The 24214-nt window shown below is 46.2% G+C and overlaps 1 protein-coding gene across 1 annotated transcript in view; it reads left to right on the plus strand.

The window, feature by feature from the left end:
• The window catches only part of tanc2a (tetratricopeptide repeat, ankyrin repeat and coiled-coil containing 2a), a gene marked incomplete at its 5' end in the record, with an annotated part of 90980 nt that overhangs the window by 55063 nt on the left and 11703 nt on the right, over positions 1-24214 (plus strand). The window contains 14 exons of the mRNA XM_080856620.1: positions 3579-3771; positions 5425-5694; positions 14375-14500; positions 14877-14912; positions 16295-16576; positions 17042-17166; positions 18723-18954; positions 19346-19515; positions 19852-20133; positions 21222-21553; positions 21929-22037; positions 22432-22554; positions 22935-23171; positions 24018-24200. Of these exons, the coding sequence (XP_080712746.1) occupies positions 3579-3771; positions 5425-5694; positions 14375-14500; positions 14877-14912; positions 16295-16576; positions 17042-17166; positions 18723-18954; positions 19346-19515; positions 19852-20133; positions 21222-21553; positions 21929-22037; positions 22432-22554; positions 22935-23171; positions 24018-24200 (2700 nt within the window). The remainder of the gene's footprint in view (positions 1-3578; positions 3772-5424; positions 5695-14374; positions 14501-14876; positions 14913-16294; positions 16577-17041; positions 17167-18722; positions 18955-19345; positions 19516-19851; positions 20134-21221; positions 21554-21928; positions 22038-22431; positions 22555-22934; positions 23172-24017; positions 24201-24214) is intronic.

Consider the following 24214-nt stretch of genomic DNA (forward strand, 5'->3'; position numbering starts at 1 on the left):
CACACACACACACACACACACACACACACGCATGCATACAGACACACACGCACATACAGCCACACTTACACATGCACACACACACACACACGTGCAGGTACACTGACTGTACCCCATTTGGCAAATCTTTCTGGAAGTAGGTGACCTTTGCTGTGTGTATGTGGAGTCTGTGTGTGTGTGTGTGTCTGAGTGAGGGGTGAGTGTGTTGCATGTCACAGCATGCCTGGTCTCACAGGAATAGGTTTGTGAATGTGTTTTAAGTGTGTGAGTGTGTAGTGATGTGTTGCTGGTTTTTCTGGTGTGTTGAGGCTGTAACGTCATCTTTCTTCTTTTTCTCCTTTTCATGCTCTCTTTCTTTTACAATCTCTTTAACCTCCCCCCTTACACACAGCTGGCATCTGGACAACACATACACATCACACACACACACTCACACACACACACACACACACACACACACACACACACACACACACACACACACACACACACACACACACACACACACACACACACACACACACACACACACACACACACACACACACACACACGCACGCACACACACACACACACAGCTGGTCCTCTGTGGGTTTCTATGTTCTGTAGGACCCATACATACCTAACTGTAATACACCCACTGCCGCAACACACACATGCACACACACAACCACAAACACACACACAATTTACCACATAACTGGCCTGTTACTCTGTAGGTTTTCTTATCCTGATGCTCATACTCAAACACACACACACACACACACACACACACAGCTGCTGTTGTGTAGGTATCTGTGCCCTGTAACTAGGCCTAGCTAGAGCTATGTGCAGCCTCTCTGGCAGCCAGGCTGGCCAGCCACAAAGAGAGAGCTGGCTTTTATAGAACACACTCCATTCCTCCTGCTCCCACACAGGCCAGTGTGTGTGTTGCTAAGAAGCTAACTCTACAAAGACCGGCTGAGTGTGTGTGTGTGTGTGTGTGTGTTTGATGTCTTTGGGTATTGGCTGCTATCCCAAGATGCCAAGCTTCCATTACCCCATGGCCTAGACAGCTACTTGGCTATCCTTGCTAGCCTGTGTGTTTGTGTGTGTGTGTGTGTGTGTGTGTGTATGTGTGTGTGTGTGTGTGTGTGTGTGTGGTGTGTGTTTGTGTGTGTTTGTGTGAGTGTACATATTTGTGTGTGTGTCTGTGTGTGTGTGTGTGTGTGTGTGTATGTGCATGTCCCTTAGGATTATCACAGTTCTCCTTAATTTTAGTCCAAAGCCACACAGTGTGCTAACCCTCATTCCCAGTCAGTGTCAGTGTCCACACACACACACACAACATCTCTTATCTCTGTCATGCATGCAGTCGCTGTAGGTTAACCGGAATGTGATGCGTTGCGTGTCAGACAGAGTCAACTGTACTATAGTCTGAGTGACTGTAGTTTTTATACACACACACACACAACACACACACACACACACACACACACACACACACACACACACACACACACACACACACACACACACACTGAACTCAGTGACCCCCTGATCGTTCTGGTTCTGGGGGCACCTGGTCCAGTACCAGTCCACATCCAGACCAGAACCTCTGGTCTCATTCCGCCAGAACTGGATCCAGATGATTTAATGCTGCAGTGCAGCCTAGCCTGTGGTTGAGTGATCTGCTAAAGAGCCAGGGACACTGGTTGGTGAACCAGAGGGGGAGTGCACAGATGCTTAAACCTCCCCCACCACGCTAGCACACACACACACACTCACACACATACACAGATACATCCTCCGACACGCACACTCTCAGGCACACACACTCTTTCGGTCTGAAAACGCACATCTTACTCACTTTCATACACATGGACACACACACACAAACACACACACATATGTGCGCACACATACATACGCACACGTGCACACACACTCACACACACACACACACACACACACACACACACATGTGTACACACGCACACATACATATGCGCGCACACACACACACACACACATGTGCGCACATACTCGCACACGCACATGCACACACACATACATACACAAAAACAGGCAGACACACTGTCTCTATTACACACACTCATTCACATACACACTCACACATACACATTCTCTGTTGCTTAACCACACAGCTTAGATCGACCATAGCTTTAGGCTTTACAGTGCCATTATTTATGCTGCATTAAAGGAATTACAATTTATTACATTACGTAATATCCAGTCACTGTGGAAAAAATTGCCTCAGTCATCAAAACTCGGAAAAAAGGGATTATTTACTTGGAGTGCGAGAAAACTGTGTCAGCAGATTTTAATCAGAGAGATCAAATGTGTGTGTGTGTGTGTGTGTGTGTGTGTGTGTGTGTGTGTGTCTGTGTGTGTGTGTGTGTGTTAGCAAGTGTACTTTTGTGTGAGTGAGTGTGTGTGTGTGTGTGTGTGTGTGTTAGCAAGTGTACATTTGTGTGTGTTAGCAAGTGTACATTTGTGCGTGCGTGTGTGTGAGAGAGAGAAAGAGAGAGAGAGAGAAAGAAAGAGAGAGAGAGAGATATATAGAGAGAGAGGGAGATCATGTATATGCACTTTCCTTCGTGTCCCTTGGGTGAAATAATAGAGGAAGCAGTATGGTGCAGTCCACACGTGTAGCTCCTTCTGTTTTTCTACACCAAGTCAGTGCTATTTTTCCTCAAACACACTCCACTCTACCATGGACACACACACTCAGCTTTCACACACTCCCCACAAACACGCTACACACTCACTCTAAACACCCGCAGTTGTTACCCTGCTTAAACCCTTAAACACCTATATTACTCAAAAGTAAACTCTCTTCCTTAAATGCTGCTTGTGGAAGTGTGTTTTTGCATGAAAGCGTGTGTGTTTTTGAGTGTGTGTGTGTGTACCAAGTTCTTGTTCATCATTGGAATGCAAAGTATTTTTTAACAAGGGTCTGTGAAAATGTGTGTTTTTGAATTTGACCACATAAAGAATTTTAGAAATGTTTGTGTGTGTGTGTGTGTGTGGTGTTAGGTAAAATATGACGCATGTGTGTGGGTTTATATCATTCACTGGTACTTTATATAGTTTTGTATGTTTATGTGAATATATGATGTGTATAGTTATAGTTGTACATATGGCAGTGTTCAGCTGTGTGTGTGTGTGTGTGTGTGTGTGTGTGTATGCGTGTGCGTAGACACAGTTGTGTACACAAATATGTGCGTGTGTCTGTGTGTGTGTATGTGCACATGGATGGCCCTATCTGTGTCTTTTCAACTGTGTGTGTGCCTCATACATTTTCAAGGTGATTATCATCAGAGTTATCATCACTGAGAACACATAGAAACACAAACACTCACACACTCTGACATCATGAAAAGGGATTTACCATGTCTTTAACTGGTTTTCATGTAACAGAATGACTCTGTTCTGTTTCTGATGTCTCTCTCTCTCTTGCTCTCTCAAACAAATATGTCAAATCACACACACACACACACACACACACACACACACACACACACACACACACACACACACACACACACACAAAACACACACACACACATTCACAGGGTATCCTGGTGACCCAGAGGATCAGTCCGTGCTCCAGTTTGGCAAGCAGCACAGCGTCGCCCCCTGCTGGTAGCCCCTGCTCCACGCTGCCCTCTGGCCCCCAAGTGCACCCTGGGAACAGAGACTGCAGTGCCTACGGCTCCATCACCAGCCCCACCTCTACCCTGGAGAGCAGGGACAGCGGCATCATCGGTGAGAAACACACACACACACACACACACACACACACACACACACACACACACACACACTGGCTTGTGAGACCGCAAAATTGAAAAGGGAGGCTGACACCTGAAGTTTAGACTTTGAATAAATAAAATAATTCATGAAATAGACAAACAAGACAAACAAACAAATGTGAGAGAGATAGAGCCAGAGAGGAAGACATGGGTAGCTGCCTATATACTGGACACACCTTAGCAGGTGTCCAATTAATCAATAATCTCTCCCTGCAAGAACCACTGCCACTGCAGGACTAGTGGGGGGCGCAGGGGGATCGTAAACAACACACACACACACACACACACACACATGCGCACTCGTGGGGGCAGCTGCATCATCAATGACATACACACATTTCTGCGCTCACACACACACAATAACACGTTCATGCTGCGACACAACATCCAGCACAAAAACACATTTCTGCACACCTAATTACAATGTTGCAACATTTGCTTTATAAGATAAGGGCTGGGGGAGTCTAAATGTACCACTTTGTGGGTTTCTGTGGGTGTGATAACGTATTTCTATTAGTGCATGTCTGTGTGTTTGTGTAGTTATATTTGTCTGTAGTATTGCTTTTAGTGTGTAGTTGTATACTCCTGTTAGAGTGTAGTTTTGTACTGGTGTTGTGTAGTTGTGTATTCCTGTAAGCATGCAGTTTTTCACTGGCGTTGGTGTGTAGTTGTGTATTCTTGTTAGCGTGTAGATTTGTACTGGTGGTGTGTAGTTGTGTATTCCTGTTAGCGTGTAGTTTTGCACTGGTGTTGTGTCTCAGTTCATGAAGGGTCACAGCTCACCTGTGCTTGAGTCATTTCTACAGGTTAATAAATGGTGCTAAAACAAGACGGCAGACTCTTTTCCCCTGAGCGAAACACACACACACACACACTTTCTCTTTACTTCCTAAACTGCAGACACACGCACACACAAACACACAACTCCGCCCCCTCAGCGGCAAACATGATCACACCTCTCCACTTACTCAGCAACAGAGTAACACACAAACACACACACACACACACACACACACACACGCACACACACACACACACACACACACACACACACACCTCCACTTCTTTGCCACCTCCTCCTCAGAAGCTGCTACTGCTCCAAAGAGAGATGAGGCAGTAGATGAGTGTCCTCACCAGCGTGGTTCACAGGGTTGCTGAGTGCGGCTTCATGGGTAGACCTCACTGGAGTCCACTACAGGATGACACCCAGTTCAGTCACTAATACACACATGAACATACTCACCAACAGACTGTCACTGAAGCTTGCTGTGTGTCACTTCACCATTGACTGTGGGCATCCTCTAACTTACTAACCTGTCTAAGTGTAAGAGCGGTGCCGGTCAACACTGTTGGAGGTGGGATGGACAATATGGGAAGTTTTGGGTGTTATACAAAAAGCTGCAAATTGCATTGTTCCATTCCATGCTTTTTTTCTTTTCTGTTTTCTGTTTCATCCGCCTTTTTGAAATACTAAAATGTGTGTTCTGCTGTGCACCACTCTTCACTAACTTTCTCCTCCATCCCTCTCATTCTCTCCATCCCCCTCTCTCTCTCTCTCTCTCTCTCCCTTTCTTTCTGTCCTACTTCCATCTGCTCCTATGTGCAGCCACACTCACAAGCTACTCAGAGAACGCCGAACGGGGTGGTAAGCATGGCGACGGTAGCCGCGGCAGCCTGAAGCTGTGGCAGACGCAGAAGTCGTCTGGGATGGGCGGGGGCATGGGTGGCGACTCCTTCCTCTACCGCGTGGACGAGAACATGGCCGCCTCCACCTACAGCCTCAACAAGATTCCAGAGCGCAGCCTGGACCACGCCTCCGCACACTCCCACCACTCCATCCCCCTCTACCTCATGCCCCGCCCCAACTCTGTGGCAGGTGAGTGCAGGCTCCGCCCACCACCATCATCATTAGCCCACCGATGTTAACTCCACTACTGCACTAACCACACTACTAGCACCAACATTAACTCCAGTGCTAACACCACTGCTAGCATCAGCGGTAGGGCTATTGCTTAATGCTAAATGTACTGTTAGCTAGTGCTAGGTCTTGTGCTGGATCATGTGCTGGAATCAGTGTTGACTTCTCCACCTGCACTGTCGCTCATATCAGAACGACCACAAGCTGCTTACTGGAAAATTATGACTTGCACTTATCTATCCACATAGCCACAGAGGCTCCTTTCATCTTCTCTGTCATCACTCGGATTGTCCCTCCTCCCTCAATGTAGTTGACACCCCCACAAAAGCAGTAACTTTTTGGCAAAAGTGATATCATATGCTGGTTCAGCTTTTGAGCGGTGCAGCCATAGTGTTTTAGTCAGTGCAGCTTTAACGGTCCAAGGCTGTGAGGAACTGTACAGTCAATGCAATCAATACAAACTTTCCTGGCAGGAGGTTTACTGAAAGCTTCAGCTGCTGCCAACTCCAAAAATCTCACCTAAAATGTATTTTTATAGGTTTATAAAATATAATCAGCAGCATATGCCCGATAAAATTATGTTTTTTTTTTTTATTTGCTCGTCTAGTCTGCTCTGGAACTATAGTCTGATGACCTAAGACCTAGACTTAAGAATCTCATTGGATTGGATATGCTATAAAGTCACTCTTTGCTTCTCTATGGTCGTCTGTGACTGGTCGTCTGTGGTACATGTGTGTGGTTCTGAAGAGACTCATCTGTGTTCAAGCTGTGGTCGTTTACATTAGTTTACTGGGGTCTCGAACCATACGAGGGGGGATCTTGTATCTTATCCTAAGTGCCTACAGAATGGCCTCAGAGGGGCCTTAAAGTCCAGACACACATGGTTCCCATCGGCAGACAGAGGAGTCCGGTGGGGTTGGGTGGTTGGAGGGGAAGCTGTGGATCTCCTGTAACGTCACTGGCCATGTGTGTGAGGTGTGTGTGAGGGTTGGACTCTCTCCAGATAATAGCAGAGAGAGAGTGTGGACATTCAAAGACATTCACACTAGATGTGTTCCAAATTCAAACCAAGCAGTCAGATACCTACTGTGTGATTTAGTGTGAATATAAGGTTCGTAAGGAGAGTCATTATTTGGTTGCCTTTTGGATGAGGGAAGGAACCGTTGTGACAAGAGGCGTGTGTGTGTGTGTGTGTGTGTGTGTGTGTGTGTGTGTGTGTGTGTGTGTGTGTGATGGGACTAGGTGGCAGTTTGAGTGTGTGAGTGAGTGAAAGGGGGAAATGTGGAACGAGCAACAGTGATGGGAGGGAAGGACGGGTGAGAGAAAAACAGAAGAGCTCACTCACACCTTACCATTGTGATGGAGATGCAGAAAGAGGAAGGGAGAGAGAGAGGGAGAAGGAGAGGGAGAGGGACAGGGAGAAGGGGAAGGTTAGACGAAGAAGAGAAAGATGTCTGAGGGGAAAAGACTATCAGCTACCAGCACTGCTCCTGGGAAAGACTCAGGTGAAGGGAGTAAGACAGGATGAAAGGAGAAACGATAGGGAGAGAATGCCTGAAAGAGAGAGAGAGAGAGAGATTTGAGAAATAACGCTCCTTTTTTAAGCCAGTAGCTGACAGGCTCACATCAGTACGCCAGTTAAACCCACAAAGCGCTGGAATTCTTGGCCACAATCCTTGAATTCTCAGATTTGTACAAAACAGCAAGAAAGACAGAATGGGAGAGAGATAGAGAGAATATGAGAGAGATGAGTGAGAGACAGAGAGAGGGAGGGAGTGAGTGTGTGTGTGTGTGTGTGTGTGTGTGTGTGTTCGTTTGTGTGTCTTGAGGCGTCATGAAGGATTGGGTTGGCTCAGAGTGAAATTTAAAAGCCTCAGGCATTAACCATCAGAGTCGAAGAGAGAGAGAGAACAAAATGAGACAGAGAGAGAGAGAAAGAGAGAGAGAGAGAACAAAATGAGACCGAGAGAGAGAGAGAAAGAGAATAAAATAGAGACATAGATAGAGAGAGAGGAGACCGAGAAAGAGAGAGAGAAAGAAAGAACAAAATGAGAGAGAGAGAGAAGGGGGGGGTGAAAAGATAGTGATGAAAAAAGGAAATGTCTACAGAAATGGGTGAAGAAGGAAGAGCCCTATAATGACACCGTTGGCAACAGAGAGGGAGGGAGAGACAGAGAAAGAGGTTGGAGAGAGAGAGGAGCGAGGGAGTGAGTGTGATGGAGGGAGAGAGAGAGAGGAGGGAGAGAGTGAGTGTGATGGAGGGAGGGTGAGAGAGGTTGGAGAGAGAGAGGAGGGAGGGAGTGAGTGTGATGGAGGGAAAGAGGTTGCAAAGAGAGAGAAAGAGGTTTGAGAGAGAGGAGGGAGGGAGTGTGATGGAGAAACAGAGAGAATGAGAGCACGAGGGAGAGAGGAGGGAAGGAGTGTGATGGAGGGAGAGAGAGAGAAAGAGAGAGAGAGATGAAGCGTGTGGCCTGGGGCAGTAGGGTAGCTGGGTCCTGTACACAAAAGAGGCCAGAGAGCCCAACCCAGGATCCTGTGGCGTCACCTCCCTCTCCACTTTCTATTTCTCCCTCTCCCTCTCCTTCTCTTCTTGCGCTCTCTCCTTCGTTCTCTCTCTACCCCTCTCTTTCTTTGCCCGTGTCTCACTCTACCCCTCTCTCCTCTCGCTTTTCTTCTGCTCTGATGTTTGAATTCATAGCCTCAGGAAAGACAGCATGAGAGAGAAAGAGAAAAAGAGAGAGAAGAGAGAGAACGAAATATGAATGGGGTTAGTTGAGGCATCAATGTAGGTTGTGAAGGAGAGACAAATAAGACACTTAAATAAGACAATACGTGCGCTTGTGTGTGTGTGGCCTTTCCATGCTGCTTGACTTTATATCCCCTGATATACTGTGACGGATTGAAACACTCAGATTCAGATTTGTGTGTGTGTGTGTGTGTGTGTGTGTGTGTGTGTGTGTGTGTGTGTGTGTGTGTGTGTGTGTGTGTGTGTGTGTGTGTGTGTGTGTGTGTGCGTGGACTACTGTGTGTGTGTGTGTGTGTGTGTGTGTGTTCATATGTACTATGTGTGCGTGTTTGGCCATTTTGTGGTAGGGGCTAATTTCATGGAGAGTGTTCATTTACAGTGCTGCCCTTAACCCCCCTAGTACTTTAGTACTGGTTGTGTGTGTGTGGGTGGGGGTGTGTTTGAAAGAGGCGGTGGCCATATGTAGGGAGTTATTTTAGGCTGTGTGAGGAGAGGTGGAGGCAAGAGCAGCACAACCCTGGTTTTTTACTCTCTCTTTCTCTCTCTCGCTCACATACACACACACACACGCACACACACACACACACACACACACACACAAACACATTCCCACATATGCACATATGAGAAAACAGACTATACACTATAAATGCACACACACAGAATCATACAGACATACAAACTACACACACACGGGCTGACAAACACCTCATCAGATGCCGGAATGCATTCCTGCACACAAATATGCACACATCACATCACATTTATTATTACATTCCCCTTACTCTGAGGAATTGTAAATGCACGTGTATAGACACACACACACACACACACACACACACACACACACACACACACACACACACACACACACACATAGACACATGCACACACACAGTGTACTAGAGACATTTGACCCATAAAGCCATCAGCTGGGTGACATCTGCACCTCTGGCTCCGTTCCCAGACCCGGAGTTACACAGAAACTACCGCACTGAGACCTTACTTCACAGAGCAGAACTTTATTATGGGCCCCCTGGACGAGCTACATCATGGGTCTATTACATCAAGCATAGGGCCTCCTGGGTGAGCTCCACTGTGAAGGACTAATGCCTCCTAAAGCAGCTCCATCATGGGGCACTACCACAAAGCAATGCAGATAGGGTTGATGAGCTCTGTCATGAAGGAAAAAGGAACATCATTGTGGGTATTGGAGCATAGAACTCGGGGCCGACTGAAGCAGCTCGGTCATGGGCCATAAGTACACATAGGGTATTGTGGGAGAGCTCGATCAATATACACTCCACTTTGGGGCATATCTAAGGAGCTCTGTCACAGGCCTGTAGCACAACACACAGGGCCTCCTGGAGGAGCTGCTAAGCTCTTGGGTTCTACCAGGTGCTACTGGGCTCTGGTAGGGATTCAGAGGAACACAAAATAAGGCTCTATAATTGAGGTATTAACAGCATGCTCTGTGAGGGAAGTAGCACACCCACACCAGCAAGATTGTGTAAATCCAGCCCGCGCAAGGTACCGTTGCCAACCTGCCTGCAATGCAGGGAGAATGAGAGAGAGAATGAGAGAAACCAGAAAACTTGTTTTGGTATTCCACCATTTCCACTGTCAAACTGTAGTATAAGAATCATCTTACATTAGCTACAGTGGAGGTTTGAGCTCATATTAACGAATGAGGCATGGAGGTGCACTACCACATTGTAGCGGAAGACTTTATGGGTGTTCTGCTTTCTCTTACTTGACTGAGTGATGGGGAGTTAGCATGCAGTGCTCATCATTGTGAAAGGTACTAATATTTTCAAACCATCTGTACCACTAGGTTAAAAAGAAATAGGTCCCCCAAAGCGCTGTGTACAGAAATAGAAGGCCACGCTGCAGAGGAGAACTTGCGTATGTGTGAACTGTGTCATGCGATGCGTCATCGAATAAACTCTATCCGCATTCTCTTAAGATGTAAGAACCTCAAACCATATTTCCTTCCGAAATCAAATCAATGCTGCTCACAAATAGCCTAATTTTAGCCAACCTCAAGGGATACGCTTGAACTCTTTAGAGACTGATCTCAGTTCAGCTCAACGGCCCAAATGTAATGGTGGTGCTGGGCAGTGTCTTCGTTAGAAAAAGGCAAATGGAGACACAGGAGACTGAGATTGAAAGACCTGAGGTATATCAGCCATGATGCTATTATGTCTTTCTCCTTTGTAAGCTTCCTCTGAGTACACTGCATCTTAACATCCTAGTTCAGTGTATACCACTGTGTCCTAAATGTGGATTTAATGGGGCATTTTCATAGTCTGGGAAGTCCCGCCCCACTTCTTCCGGCCAAATTGATTTTGCCTCTGCAGTGGGTCTGGCCAAGTTTGCATACCCGTTCATTTCAAGATTTCCAGAATCCTTTGAGCCAATCACAAACTGGCTTTTGGCTACCTGGCGCGGCATTGGTGGATTTAAACTTACCAAGGCTACGTTACAAAATCTACTGCACCGAGAGTTTTTAAACATTGGACATGGTGGCCGCCGAAGCACCGCAAAACTTCGATAAGGCAAGTTTTCTTTGAAAACAGAACAGAAACTTGCCCTGGAACAATTCATACAGAAAAAATATGTGTTTGCTTTATTACCGATCGTTGTATCGTTGTATAGTATCGTTGGTCTGATTGGTTAAAGGACTGTCCAATTAGGTGGCTGAAGTGGAACGCCGATGAGAGTTGGCCAGACTAACTGAACAAATGAAATGCAGTGAAGGGGCAGGGAATTCCCAGACAAGCATTTTCACTGAAGTCAGTAGCACTTTACAATGTTTATTTGTAAAATCAGTCAGAGAATGTGTCTGCAATATTTCCAGCTCCTTGTGAAATAGGTTAATGGCAGACTTAGACAGTAAACATCTAGGTGTGAGGTTCTTTTGTCAAGTTGTGGGTGTGTTTAAGAAAGAAAAACAGCCTTTTGCATGGCCTTTAACAACATTACAGTACCAACCTTTAGTCAGGTGTCTGCAGGCTCTCCTCGCGTCTTTTTGAGTCCCATGTGCCCTGAGAGATGACCCTAGAGTGTGTCCTCATTGGCTGGATTACAGCATGAAGCGCATGCTTAAAACACAGAGAGGATGTTTTTCCCAGGTCAGGAATTAGTGCATGCGTATGTGTTTGTGTTTGTGTAAGCAGAAAATGGATCTAGATGCTCTCTTTTAGTGTTTTTTTTTTGGCTTTTGTAGTTGTGTTTCTATTCGGCAATGGCCGAAACACACTCCAAACACGTTCAGACTGGTCTTAAACACACATTCACACACACACACACACACCCCCCTGTTCTAACAAGCAAAACACAGACACAAACACACACTTACACGCTCTCCTTCCTGAGAGGAAGGAAGGAGGTTCCGTGGCCACCCCCATCCAGAGTGCAAGGCTATCTGTCCCATTGTCACACACACACACGCACACACACACACTCAAGACCAGTCTCACACTCACATACAAACCTCAAGCGTCAGGATCTTCAGTTCTGTCCGATCCTCATCCTCATTCTCTGTGGTGACCTGTACCTGTACCTGTCTGGCAGTGGTAAGACACACTCTCACACTCTCGCTCACACACACACACTTACTCTCTCTCACTCTCTCTCTCTCTCTCTCTCTCTCTCACACACACAAACACTCTCTCACACACCCACACACACCATCTTAATCCTTCACCCCAGTTTAATCATCTTTCGCTCTTTCTCTCATACACATACACACACACACATACTTTTTCTCTCCCTCTGTCTTTCTCTCCCCTCTCACCATGTCCTGTTATGTGGTTCCATCCTTCTCTCTCCCACACAAGTATTGTTTTTGGGTGGTGCTGGAACTATTTTCCAATAAAAGCCCCTTTTCATTTTCTTCTTAAAATGGAGTTTTGTCTGCAGTGTAATTACCGGCCATGTCAGGTCACGCAACGAACTGCAGTGGTTCATTTTGTCTCTTCACTATGTTAGATGTGCTGCAACCCCTTGTATATCAAAGACCTTTTTTTGCTCTGACTGGAAATGGCTATTGTTTGTCGTGGTCTAAAATGTTCCTTGTAAATTGGTGAGTAGAGAGAACCAGGGCGGGTACCAGGCTTATGATTGGCTGTCGCCAGAAGGGAGAGAGCCTTTCCACTGGATTAGGAGGCTTTTTGTTTGGTTTCGGATACTTTCAGAGTGTTCGCCTATTTGAGAGTGAGGGTGCCAAGCACTGGTATTTCAGGAACTATCCCATTAGTTCTAGTTCCTCAGAGCAGTATTAGTTCCAGACAGAGCAGTTTGTGTGTGAAAGACAGGGGTGCCTCCAGTGCCATGCTGCTAATCTACAAACAGAGATGGGCAAAAATACATCAAAATGTATTTTGATACAAAATACAAAATACCCTTCAAATAAATGTATCAAAATAAAATACAAAATACTGTTTCCAGAAAATGTAACAAAATACAATACATATATTTTGTATTTTTAAAATACAGGAAATACTTTTTCTGAATTTTCAGTTCTCTCACAATATGGTATAGCAGAACATTCAGGTTTGGGCAATTCAGTGGCGTAACGTAGTTACCACGGCCCAGGTGCAGGCTATTATGACGGCCTTTGTCAGTGTTGTAAGGCAGTCGTTCCCAAACATTTGAGTCCCGTATCCTTTTTTTCATGTTTGTAACCGCCGCCACCACGCCCCTCCCCCTGCACACATATTCCGCCTTTTACACCTGTCAGTGTAATTTTTTCGCTGAATATAGGTATACATCAGTATTTTTGTTAATGTGACTTGGCTATTCAGACTATTTAGATTGACATACATATGTCTATGGGCCCTGGCTACGGGGCTATATAATGTACACAAAGCTCTGGTGAACCCAGTAAAAATGGAAGAACAGCCACATAATGTCAGTGTTACTAAGCAAAGCTATTAAAAGACAACAACTTGATTGATTTTGTATATGTATATTTTTGCAGGGAGCAGCTGTGTGACTTTCATGTTTTCACAAAACAGGGCTCTCATTGCAATCTCTATGGCTTCCGAGGGGGCTATCCCCACGTGCTTTCGTCATACGTAATTGCGTATAAGGACATCAGACGGCTTTGATCAAGTCACATTCTGTCAAGATGGCTAACGTTCAGTACCACAACTTGATTCGCTCTTTGAAATAACCTCCTTTTAGTCGGTGTACTAATGAAGATAAATTGACAAGGATCAAGACAGCTATCTAAGTTTTCGACCACAGCCGTGTTTTGTGAAAAAAATGTATTTATCACGAGAGTCAATGAGAGAGATCTGGGGTGATTTCCTTTTCGCCCCAAAAAGAGAAGAAGCACCACTTTTGGCAAATTGACTGATGCCTGATTCGACAATGACATTCGGAGGCAGATCAGATGGTCTAGTGGTAGAATCCGACAGAAAAAAAATCTCCTTCTGCCTAAACACTGGAGAAAGTATTTTGAGTATTTTAAATACAAAATTACTCCACTCTGTGTTTTGTTACAAATTACATAAAAAAAATGTATCTGCCCTATCAAATACAAATTACAAAATACTCAAAAGGAAATGAACTAGTATTTCAAATACAAGTAATTGAAATACTGCCCATCTCTGGCTACAAATAGGAGTAGATTTACTGTGTGCTGCTCATGATTTTCAACGTTAGCCATTAACCATAAACTGAGTAGTGTATAACGTTGTAAGTGTACAGTGCTATAAGGGATGTATGTTGTGTTAATGTTAAACCGTAGTCCTTGAGAAAGGAAATGTCATTCCTCTGTATCTGTGACATCTGCAAATGTGGAGAGGACAGCAAAAGCTGACTTGACTTGAGGAGAGTGCTGTGGAGGAGTGGAGGAGCTCATCTGTGTTCTTGTGTCCTCAGCGACCAGCTCTGCTCACCTGGAGGACCTGGCGTACCTGGACGAGCAGAGACACGCCCCCTTACGCACCTCGCTCCGAATGCCCCGCCAGAGCGCCGGGGCCGCACGCACCGCACAGGATCTCAGAGGTGAGCTCTAGCACAAGTGTGTGTGTGTGTTTGTGTGTGTGTGTGTGTCTGTCTGTCTGTCTGTCTGTCTGTCTGTCTGTCTGTGTGTGTGTGTGTGTGTGTGTGTCTGACAGACAGTTGGTCTGTCTGTCTGTCTGCCACTAACTGCTGTATATGAGAATATGCATGTATTGTATATTCTGAACGTCTCCTACTTACTCCTAGTCACTTTTTGATTCCACCCCATTGTTAGCTAACCTTTGACCCCCTGTCACTTATTATCCATCTTGCTGTTTCACACTTTACTTTTTTCTCTCCACTTCTCTATGTCTGCCTTTCTCCTGCCTTCTCTCTACCTCTGTTTCATACACTCTCTCTACTCTTTCCTGCTGCTTAGCTTCTGCTAATATCCATGCCTGGCAGTCGAGCTCATGTAAGTGATGCTCTTCTCTCTTTGTTTTCAAACCCCCCTTTCCCTCCCTCCCTCCTCTCTCTCTCTCTCTCTCTCTCTCTCTCTCTCTCTCTCTCTCTTCCTTCCTTTTCTTTCTTGTCCTCTCTCTCTCTCTCTGGCTCACTGTCTCTCACTCTGTTGCTCTGGCTTGCTCTTTCTCTCTCTCTCTATCTCTCTCTCTCTCTCTCTCTTTCTCTTTCTTCATTAAGGCTACACATTGTAAATTATGAACATCAATCTATATGTCAGATACTCCTATAGCGTTAGTTCCATACTCCCATTGCCTCATCAGTTACACACAGACACACAAACGCAGCCGCACACAGACATGCACACACACACACACACACACACACACACACACACACACACACACACACACACACACACACACACACAGACATGCACACACACACAGACACACACACACACAGACATGCATGCACGCATGCACGCACACACACAGACAAGCACACACACAGACACACACAGACACAGACATGCACACACACACACACATACACACAGAGCTAGTCCATAATTTAATGGGACCAAATTTACCAGGAGAAAGACAGCAGTGTCTCCTGCTGCTGATGATGATGATTGTTGTGATAATAATGATGATAATGACTGTCATTAATCAACTCAGTTAGTTAAACTCCACACTAATGCCACTAAGTCTCCCAACCTAGTGACACCCACCTGCTTAAGCGTGTTTAACAGACCTGTGATGTTTGCACTGCTCTCTACTCCATCCTGCAGTGTGTGTAATCCCTCGTCTGTGAGGATGCAGGGTGTGTGTGTGTGTGTTTGTCAGACTCTTACTGAGCACACCCTGTGCCATCTGACAGGCTCAGAGCCACTAGATTGCACACTGAAGTGCCTGCTTGCATAAGCCAGCTGAATCTGATCAAGACTGCGCTTATATGCTGGTGAAACACCCCCCCTGCTGGTGACAGGGCTACACTACTATTGATAAAGTATTTGGTGTTGCTATGGCGTCAATTTGTAACAACGTGAAGTAATAATAACAGTAGTTTTAAGGTCTGTAGGGTTTGAAATATGTACCATGGTGGGTAAGAGATGAGACCTGATCAGTAGAAGGTCTTACATTTCACAGTGTCTGACTCTATTTTACGCAGTATTTTTTAATGTACTTTTGATTTTGTTGTGGTATTGTCCCCAGATGAGTCAGTTTGTTTGGTTCTGCTAGTCATAGCGCATGTCTGATGCCAGCCCTTTAGTGGAAGTTTATTAATGATCACCATACTTCAACTAAGTGCTCACAGTATGAGGCGACTTCTAGATGTTAGGAATGTGAATTTTTGATCCCTCTCTCTTACTGTACCCTCTTCCTGCCACAGTGCGCTTTGCCCCGTACCGGCCACCAGACATCGCCCTAAAGCCGCTGCTGTTCGAGGTGCCCAGTCTCTCCACTGACACAACTTTCACAGGCCGCCATTGGCTCTTCCAGGAGGTCGAGGCCGGTCTTCGTGGCAACGACCCCACAGCCAATCGTGGTGTGGTGATCATGGGCAACGTTGGCTTTGGCAAGACCGCCATCATCTCCCGCCTAGTGGCACTTAGTTGCCATGGCAACCGTATGCGGCAGATTGCTTCTGACAGTCCACATGCCTCACCAAAGCGTAAGTGTGTGTTTGTGGGTTTTTGTGGGTTTTTGTTTCTGTATATGTGTTTTTTTGAGAGAGGGGACTCTGATCAACAAAGTGAATGTCCTTTCCTTATCTTCTTCAGATGTGGGGATAGTGTGTGAGTGTGTGTGTGTGTGTGTGTGTGTGTGTGTGTGTGTGTGTGTGTGTGTGTGTGTGTGTGTGAGAGGGTCTAAAATAAATTAAATCATGTAATATGCTTGTGAAATATGCCTGGGTTTCCCTCTGTCACGGATGCATAATTCTAAAATTTTTTTGGCTTTATGTTCTTTTCCTCCTGCCTTCTCCTTTTGCTCTCTCCCTGTCTCTGTCTTTCTCTCTCTCTCTCTCTCTCTCTGTCTGTCTGTCTCCCTCCCTCTCTCTCTCTCTCTCTCTCTCTCTCTCTGTCTCTGTCTGTCTTCCTCTCTCTCTGTCTCTCTCTCTTGCTCTATCTCTCCGTAGATGGAGAGGGCTTGTCTCTCAGTCAGCCCCAGTCAGCTCATGGTACTCTAGGAGGGGGCAGCTGTCCTGGAACCCCCGAGATGAGACGACGCCAAGAGGAGGCGCTCAGGAGACTAGCTTCCCAGGTAACACACACAGACACATAGAACCACTCCCACATACTTAGATACACTCACATTCAATAAAGTATCCATCTATCTATCTATCTATCTATCACACACACATTTGCACATATACACGTACATACACACGTTCACATACACATGCAGGCGCACACACTCACATAAACAAATTAACAAATAACCACACACAAACACACACACACACACAACACAGAATGAATGTAAGAGACACAGGAGGCTCTGAAAATGCTCACATACACACCCATATACACACGCACACACTCCACATCTCACACATGTTGACAGGCCTGACTCGACTCTGTTAGCTCCCATCCATCCTCCACTATTGTGTGTGAGCATCCCAGCCATGTGTAAGGTAACTGCCTCTGGACCGCGGGAGACTGCCTTCTCATTCCTCTCTTTTACAGCCAACTCATCTGCAATGCAAACGACTGATGGACTTGCCAACCAATCAGTGCAATTATTGATGCGCCACCCTCCAAGCCAACACTTCACACCAATCATCTGCATTCCCAATGACAGATGGACCTTAGGCAGCTCAGTCAATTACAATCCGCTTTGAATAACTTAATTACCTTTATAATAAACATCTCACACTATATTATTCATTTAAGAATGAACCCTATCACTTTAGACAAATACATTGCAAACATTTCAATCATCTGCATTATACATGACTGATGACACCATTAAAACATTCTATCCACTCACATTTATTACAAATAGCTGCTTGGCCTTCACGACAAAGAGCTCCACCAATCATGTTCATTATGGATGACCTTTGACAAACCCCGCTGCCAATCAAATGCTTGACAGATGACTCCACTGCTCTCATGACAATTACCCCAGCCAAACAGCTTAGTTAAAGATAGGTGTTTATCCGCACAACAAAACAGCTATTTATTCCAGTCCTAATTGCCCTGTGTACAGCCTGCCCTCCCAAGCGCTTCATCTTTAAAATACCATACATTAATATGTATATCAAGTGTCTACACAACAAACAAAACATAATGCCTCTTCTTTGGCTCCCGCCTTCAGCTTTCACATTGTTATGTCGTAGTCTCTGTTCTCTTTTTTTGTGTGCCTTCTTTGTCTTACTTTATTGTCATCTTACTCATTTATCTCTCTCTCTCTCTCTCTCTCTCTCTCTCTCCCTCTGTCTCTCTCTCGCTCTCTCTCTGGTGTAGTTGCAATGACAGTGACCCCTCTGCTGTGAGAGCTGATCAAATATTCATGGCTTCTGAATGAGGCACTGTGCCCACAACGATTAGATCTTTTACTGAAACCCACGTAGGCCCACACGCACAACACACACACACACACACACACACACACACACACACACACACACACACACACACACACACACACACACACACACACACTTAGACTTATTTACACACTCTCTCCGTGATAGTTGAACTCTCTCCCTCCCTCCGTGAAAGTTGAACTCTCTCTCTCACTCTGTGATAGTTTAACTCTCTCTCTCTCACTCTTCCTCCGTTATATTTAAAGTCTCTCTATCCCCGTCTCTGTAGGTGGTGGCGTATCACTACTGCCAGGCTGATAATGCCTACACGTGCCTGGTGCCCGAATTTGTGCACAACGTGGCGGCCCTGCTCTGCCGTGCTCCCCAACTCCTCTGTTACCGAGAGCAACTGCTGCGTGAGCCGCACCTACAGAGTACGCTCAGTCTGCGCTCCTGTGTCCAGGACCCGCTCAACGCCTTCAGGAGAGGAGTGCTGGAACCACTGGAAGTGCTGCACAGAGGTGAGGGCCACACACACATTTACACACATTCACACACTCACACACTCACACACTCACTCACTCACTCACTCACTCACTCACTCACTCACTCACTCACTCACTCACTCACTCCTCACCCACTCAGTCACTCTCTCACGCACACACACACACACACACACACACACACACACAAACTTGGCTACATCCGCTGAAAAAATATTAATAGGTAATACACACACAAGCCCATATCTTCAATGTTGAGTCCTTTCTTATTCTTTGAAAGACCATAGTTTGTATCAGTGAACCATGTGTTTTGTTGTATCGTTGGCATGTATTCTGAGTTTGGCACGGGGTGGCTAGCTGGGTAAGTGACTAACTGGCGGACTGACAGACTCCAATGTTGTCTCTGCAGAGAGGAAGATTGTGTGTGAGGACGACCTGGTCATTCTGATTGACGGCCTGAATGAAGCAGAGTTCCACAAGCCTGACTACGGCGACACCATTGTGTCCTTCATGAGTAAGACCATTGACCGCTTCCCACCCTGGCTCAAACTGGTGGTTACAGTCAGGACCTCTCTGCAGGTAAGTCCCACACACACACACACACACACACACACACACAGTCATTAGTTATGTTTTACTGTTTACTGTTTTTTAATATCACTTTAGTTTGTTATAATTTAACCATCTTTTAAGCAGCCCCAAACTACCTCAGAATATTTTCCGTAAAGTAAAGAATCAGTAAAGAAACTCTTTCCAACTGCCATTCCCTCCCCTCACCCTTTCTTCATCCCACTCTGTCTCTCTTCTCTCTCATTTCCTCTATCCTTCTCCTTCTCTTTCTTACCTCCTCTCTCTCCCTCTCTTCCTCCTCTCTCCTCTCCTCTTCCTCTTCTCCTCTCCTCTGTCCTATCTCAGGATGTGACCCACCCTCTGCCTTTCCACCGCATCTCCCTGGACTCCCTGGACGAGAATAACGACGCCATCGACCAGGACCTGCAGAGCTACATCCTGCACCGCATCCACAGCAGCCCCGAGATCCAGAGCAACATCTCGCTCAACGGCAAGATGGACAACGCCGCCTTCTCCAAGCTCAGCACCCACCTCAAGGCCCTGAGCCGCGGCTCCTACCTCTACCTGAAGCTCACACTCGACCTCATCGAGAAGGGCTACCTGGTGCTCAAGAGCTCCAGCTACAAGGTGAGATATACACACCCTCATTCACTCACATCGCTTAGGTGCACCAGCTATAAGGTGCATCACACACACACACACACACACTCACAGACTCAATCTTCTTCATACAAACAGCTACAGCCCAGTGTGTCTGACTTGGATGGGAGAAGATGAGGGGTGATGGGTGTCAATGGTTCTCCTCCTACAACCTATGATGTTGAGTCCTTTGGCTGCCAGCATCATTATTTCAGCTTAGGGTTCCAAGCCAGTGAGAATCCTGAGGGTGTAGATAGAGAGTGTGTGAATTTGATGCTGATGGATGAACTCTGATAATGATGATGAATGACCCTGTCCTTTGTCTTTGTTAATTAGTCTTCAGTTTTAGTTTGGTTAGTAATGCCTGTGACTGAGTCAGATGCAGACTTAACCCCTACCTGACTAATGAGGGTTCATTTTGTTACTCTTATTGCTAGTTTGGCTGGTTGTGTATGTTTATGTATGAGTGGTGTGCGTGTATGTGTGCTTTTGTGTGTGTGTGCGCATGTGCCTATGCATGTGTGCACATGGGCCCCTGTGTGTGTGTGTGTGTGTGTACAATTGCTGCCAGATTCAGTTTTTTCTTTGTTTGTTTTCATTTGTTTGTTTGTTTGTTTGCTTGCCTTCAGTGATTGCTCATGCAGGTTTAATCAGTGAGCCTGATGGAATTTCCCAGCTGTCAGATTTGCTCAGGATCATGTCTGTGTGTCTTTGAGTCTGTCTGTCTGTGTCTGTCAGTACCATGAGTCACACTGCTTGAGGCGACTGACTGCTTGTGTTTGTAGTTTATTGTTTATTTATTTATTTGCTCATTAATTAAAGGTGATGGCAGACAGATAGATAGATGTTGGTTGTTTGTTGTCTGCAGGAGATGTATCCACTGGTAGATCAGTTTTAAAGATTATTTATAGATACATACATTTCACTTGTACACTTGTTGTTTACATGTGGTGCTAGTGTTTGTCTGTTTGTTGTTTCCAGGTGGTGCCAGTCAGCCTGGCGGGGGTGTACCTGCTGATAGATCAGTTGTAATGATTATTTGTTTTTGTGTTTGTTTGTCTGTTTGCTGTTGCCAGGTGGTGCCAGTCAGCCTAGCGGAGGTGTACCTGCTGCTGCTGAACATGCGCTTCCCCACGCAGTCGTCGTTTGAGCGGGCACTGCCGCTGCTGAATGTGGCGGTGGCGTCGCTGCACCCGCTGACAGACGAGCAGGCCTTCGGGGCGGTGAACTCGGGCGCGGTGCGCGGCGGCAACATGGACTGGGAGGACTTCCTGCAGCGCGCCGAGCTACTCTCGCCCTTCCTGGTGCGTCGGCGGGACGGCACGCGCATGTTCGTGCACCCCTCCTTCAGGGAGTGGCTCATCTGGAGGGAGGACGGGGAGAAGACCAAGTTCCTCTGTGACCCCAGGTATGGTCAAGGTCAAGGGTCAGCTTCATTCTTCAAGAGTCAGGGGTCAAGGTTCAGATTAATTTGGATAGCTGCAAGGGTCTTATCAGACATCACACAAGTAACTATGAAACGACATTGTATATGTACGTACATACAGTATATCTGCTTTGGGAAAATGGGATGTTTCAGCAAATACAGTTAAAATTGTCCTGTGTAACAGGAGAACACACATCTGACTGAGAATCTCCTGTCATTCTTTTCCTCCTTTCTCTCTTCTGTCTCTACTCACTTCTTCTCTTCTCCTCACCTCACCTCTTCTCACCCAACCATCCTCTCTGTTGTTCTCTTCCTTTCTGTTTCTTTCTCTCCTCTCCTTCCCTGGTTCCCATGTAGGAGTGGTCACACTCTACTGGCCTTCTGGTTCTCCCGTCAGGAGGGCAAACTCAACCGCCAACAGACCATTGAGCTGGGCCACCACATCCTCAAAGCACACATCTTTAAGGTACACAAACACACACACACATAACCACTATCTACATGCTCAAAGCACACACACTTATATATGCCACACACACACACACACACACACACACACACACACACACACACACACACACACACACATAACTACTACATCCTCAAAGCACATATATTCAGTACATACTCTCACACACACACACACACACACACACACACACACGTAACCGCTACATGCTCAAAGCACATTTTCAGTAAACATACACACGCCACTCATGATATGCAATGCAAAGTACTCATTTACATAACTATTCAGTTTGTTTTCTCACTCAAGTAACTTGTGAAGCTTTTGCTTCTCTCCTTATTGTGTCTGTTTACTGTGGTCCTAACGTCATGTCCACACCCTCTCCTTTCTACAGGGCCTGAGTAAGAAGGTTGGGGTCTCCTCATCCGTTCTGCAGGGGCTGTGGGTTTCTTACAGCACAGAGGGACTGTCCACTGCCTTAGCCTCGCTTAGGAACCTCTATACACCCAATATTAAGGTACTACACGCACACATTCACACATAAACACACTTATACATACGCACACACTCATACACACTCTCTCTCTCTCTCTCTTACACACTCACTCACACACCCACACGTATTATCATATTCACTTACCTTAATTATATTTCTGCTTTCTCTCTTTATGCCCTCTTCTCCCTGCCTCTCTGTCTCTCTCTTCCTCTCTCTCTCTCTCTCTCTCTCCCTTCCTCTCTCTCTCTCTCTTCCTATCTCTCTCTCCCTGCCTTCCTCTCTCTCTCTCCCTTCCTCTCTCTCTCTCTCTCTCTCTCTTCCTCTCTCTCTCTCTCCCTGCTTTTCTCTCTCTCTCTTCCTCTCTCTCTCTTCTTCTCTCTGTCTCTCTCTCTCTGCTGTAGGTATCTCGCCTGCTGATTCATGGCGGGGCTAATGTGAACTACCGTACGGAGGTTCTGAGTAACGCGCCCATCCTGTGTGTCCACGCCCACCTGGGCTATGCCGAGACGGCGGCACTGCTGCTGGAGTTCGGTGCCAGTGTGGAGGCCACGTCGGAGAGTGGCAACAGCGCCCTGGGCTATGCCGCCGCCGCTGGGCACCTGCCCATCGTCACTGCTCTCTGTGCCAAGAAGGCCAAGGTCAGAGAGATCAAATCAAATCAAACTTTATTTGTACGGCGCATTTCATACACGAAGGTTACACAATGCGCCTCACAGTAGGAAGGAAAGAAAAAGGGGGGAGGGGGGTTTATAAATACTTGTAAAGAGACACAGATAGGAAATAAGTAAACGTTACATAAATGTTAATTAGATACATTTTACATGATACCAGGGCACCACACTTGATACCAGTGTGGTGGGATTTAGGGACAGAGAAACATTTCAGTGGTGGCAATAATGTGCCAGCTTCATTAACACTCATGCAGAAGTGACCAGATCACTCCCAACACTAACACCCAACACCAAACACCAAACAGCAAACACCCAACACCATTCACCAACAATCAACACCAAACACCAACACCAAACACCCAACACCAACATCAACCCTAAACATGTTCAGTCCAGCGGCACTTTGGGTACAACCTTGAAATGCATGACAGAGCGAGAACAGCCTGCTTGCTAGTGAACTTTAATGGAGGAATATTCACTTACACCTGACAGTATTGGGAGCACAATGTAGAGTCCTGAGGGGCAGGACAAGGCATGGCAGGGGTAGTGGAACTTCTCCATGAGTGTTGTCCGAAATGCTGTGATTCTGCTGGATATGGACCACTCTTTGTGCATCAAGTGGCAAAAATAACATTAGGTTCAAAATACACTTAGGTGCTGAAGCCACCACTGAGCCATTTGGCATGTATGGTTAGTCTGAGAACAGTGGCATGTGTGTAAGGTAGACTAAAGGCAAACTCTGTACGTCTGTGTGTGTATGTGTATATGTGTGTGTGTGTGTGTGTGTGTGTGTGTGTGTGTGTGTGTGTACAGGTGGATCACCTGGATAAGAGTGGTCAGTGTGCTCTGGTGCACGCTGCCCTGCGGGGACACCTGGAGGTGGTGAGGTTCCTGGTGCAGTGTGACTGGAACCCAGACGGCCAGCAGGGGGTTTTCAGCAAGAGCCACGCCGTACAGCAGGCCCTCATCGCCGCTGCTAGCATGGGATACACAGAGGTACGTACAACACA

This window comes from Sprattus sprattus (genome assembly GCF_963457725.1).
Source record: "Sprattus sprattus genome assembly, chromosome: 18".
NCBI lineage: Eukaryota > Metazoa > Chordata > Actinopteri > Clupeiformes > Clupeidae > Sprattus > Sprattus sprattus.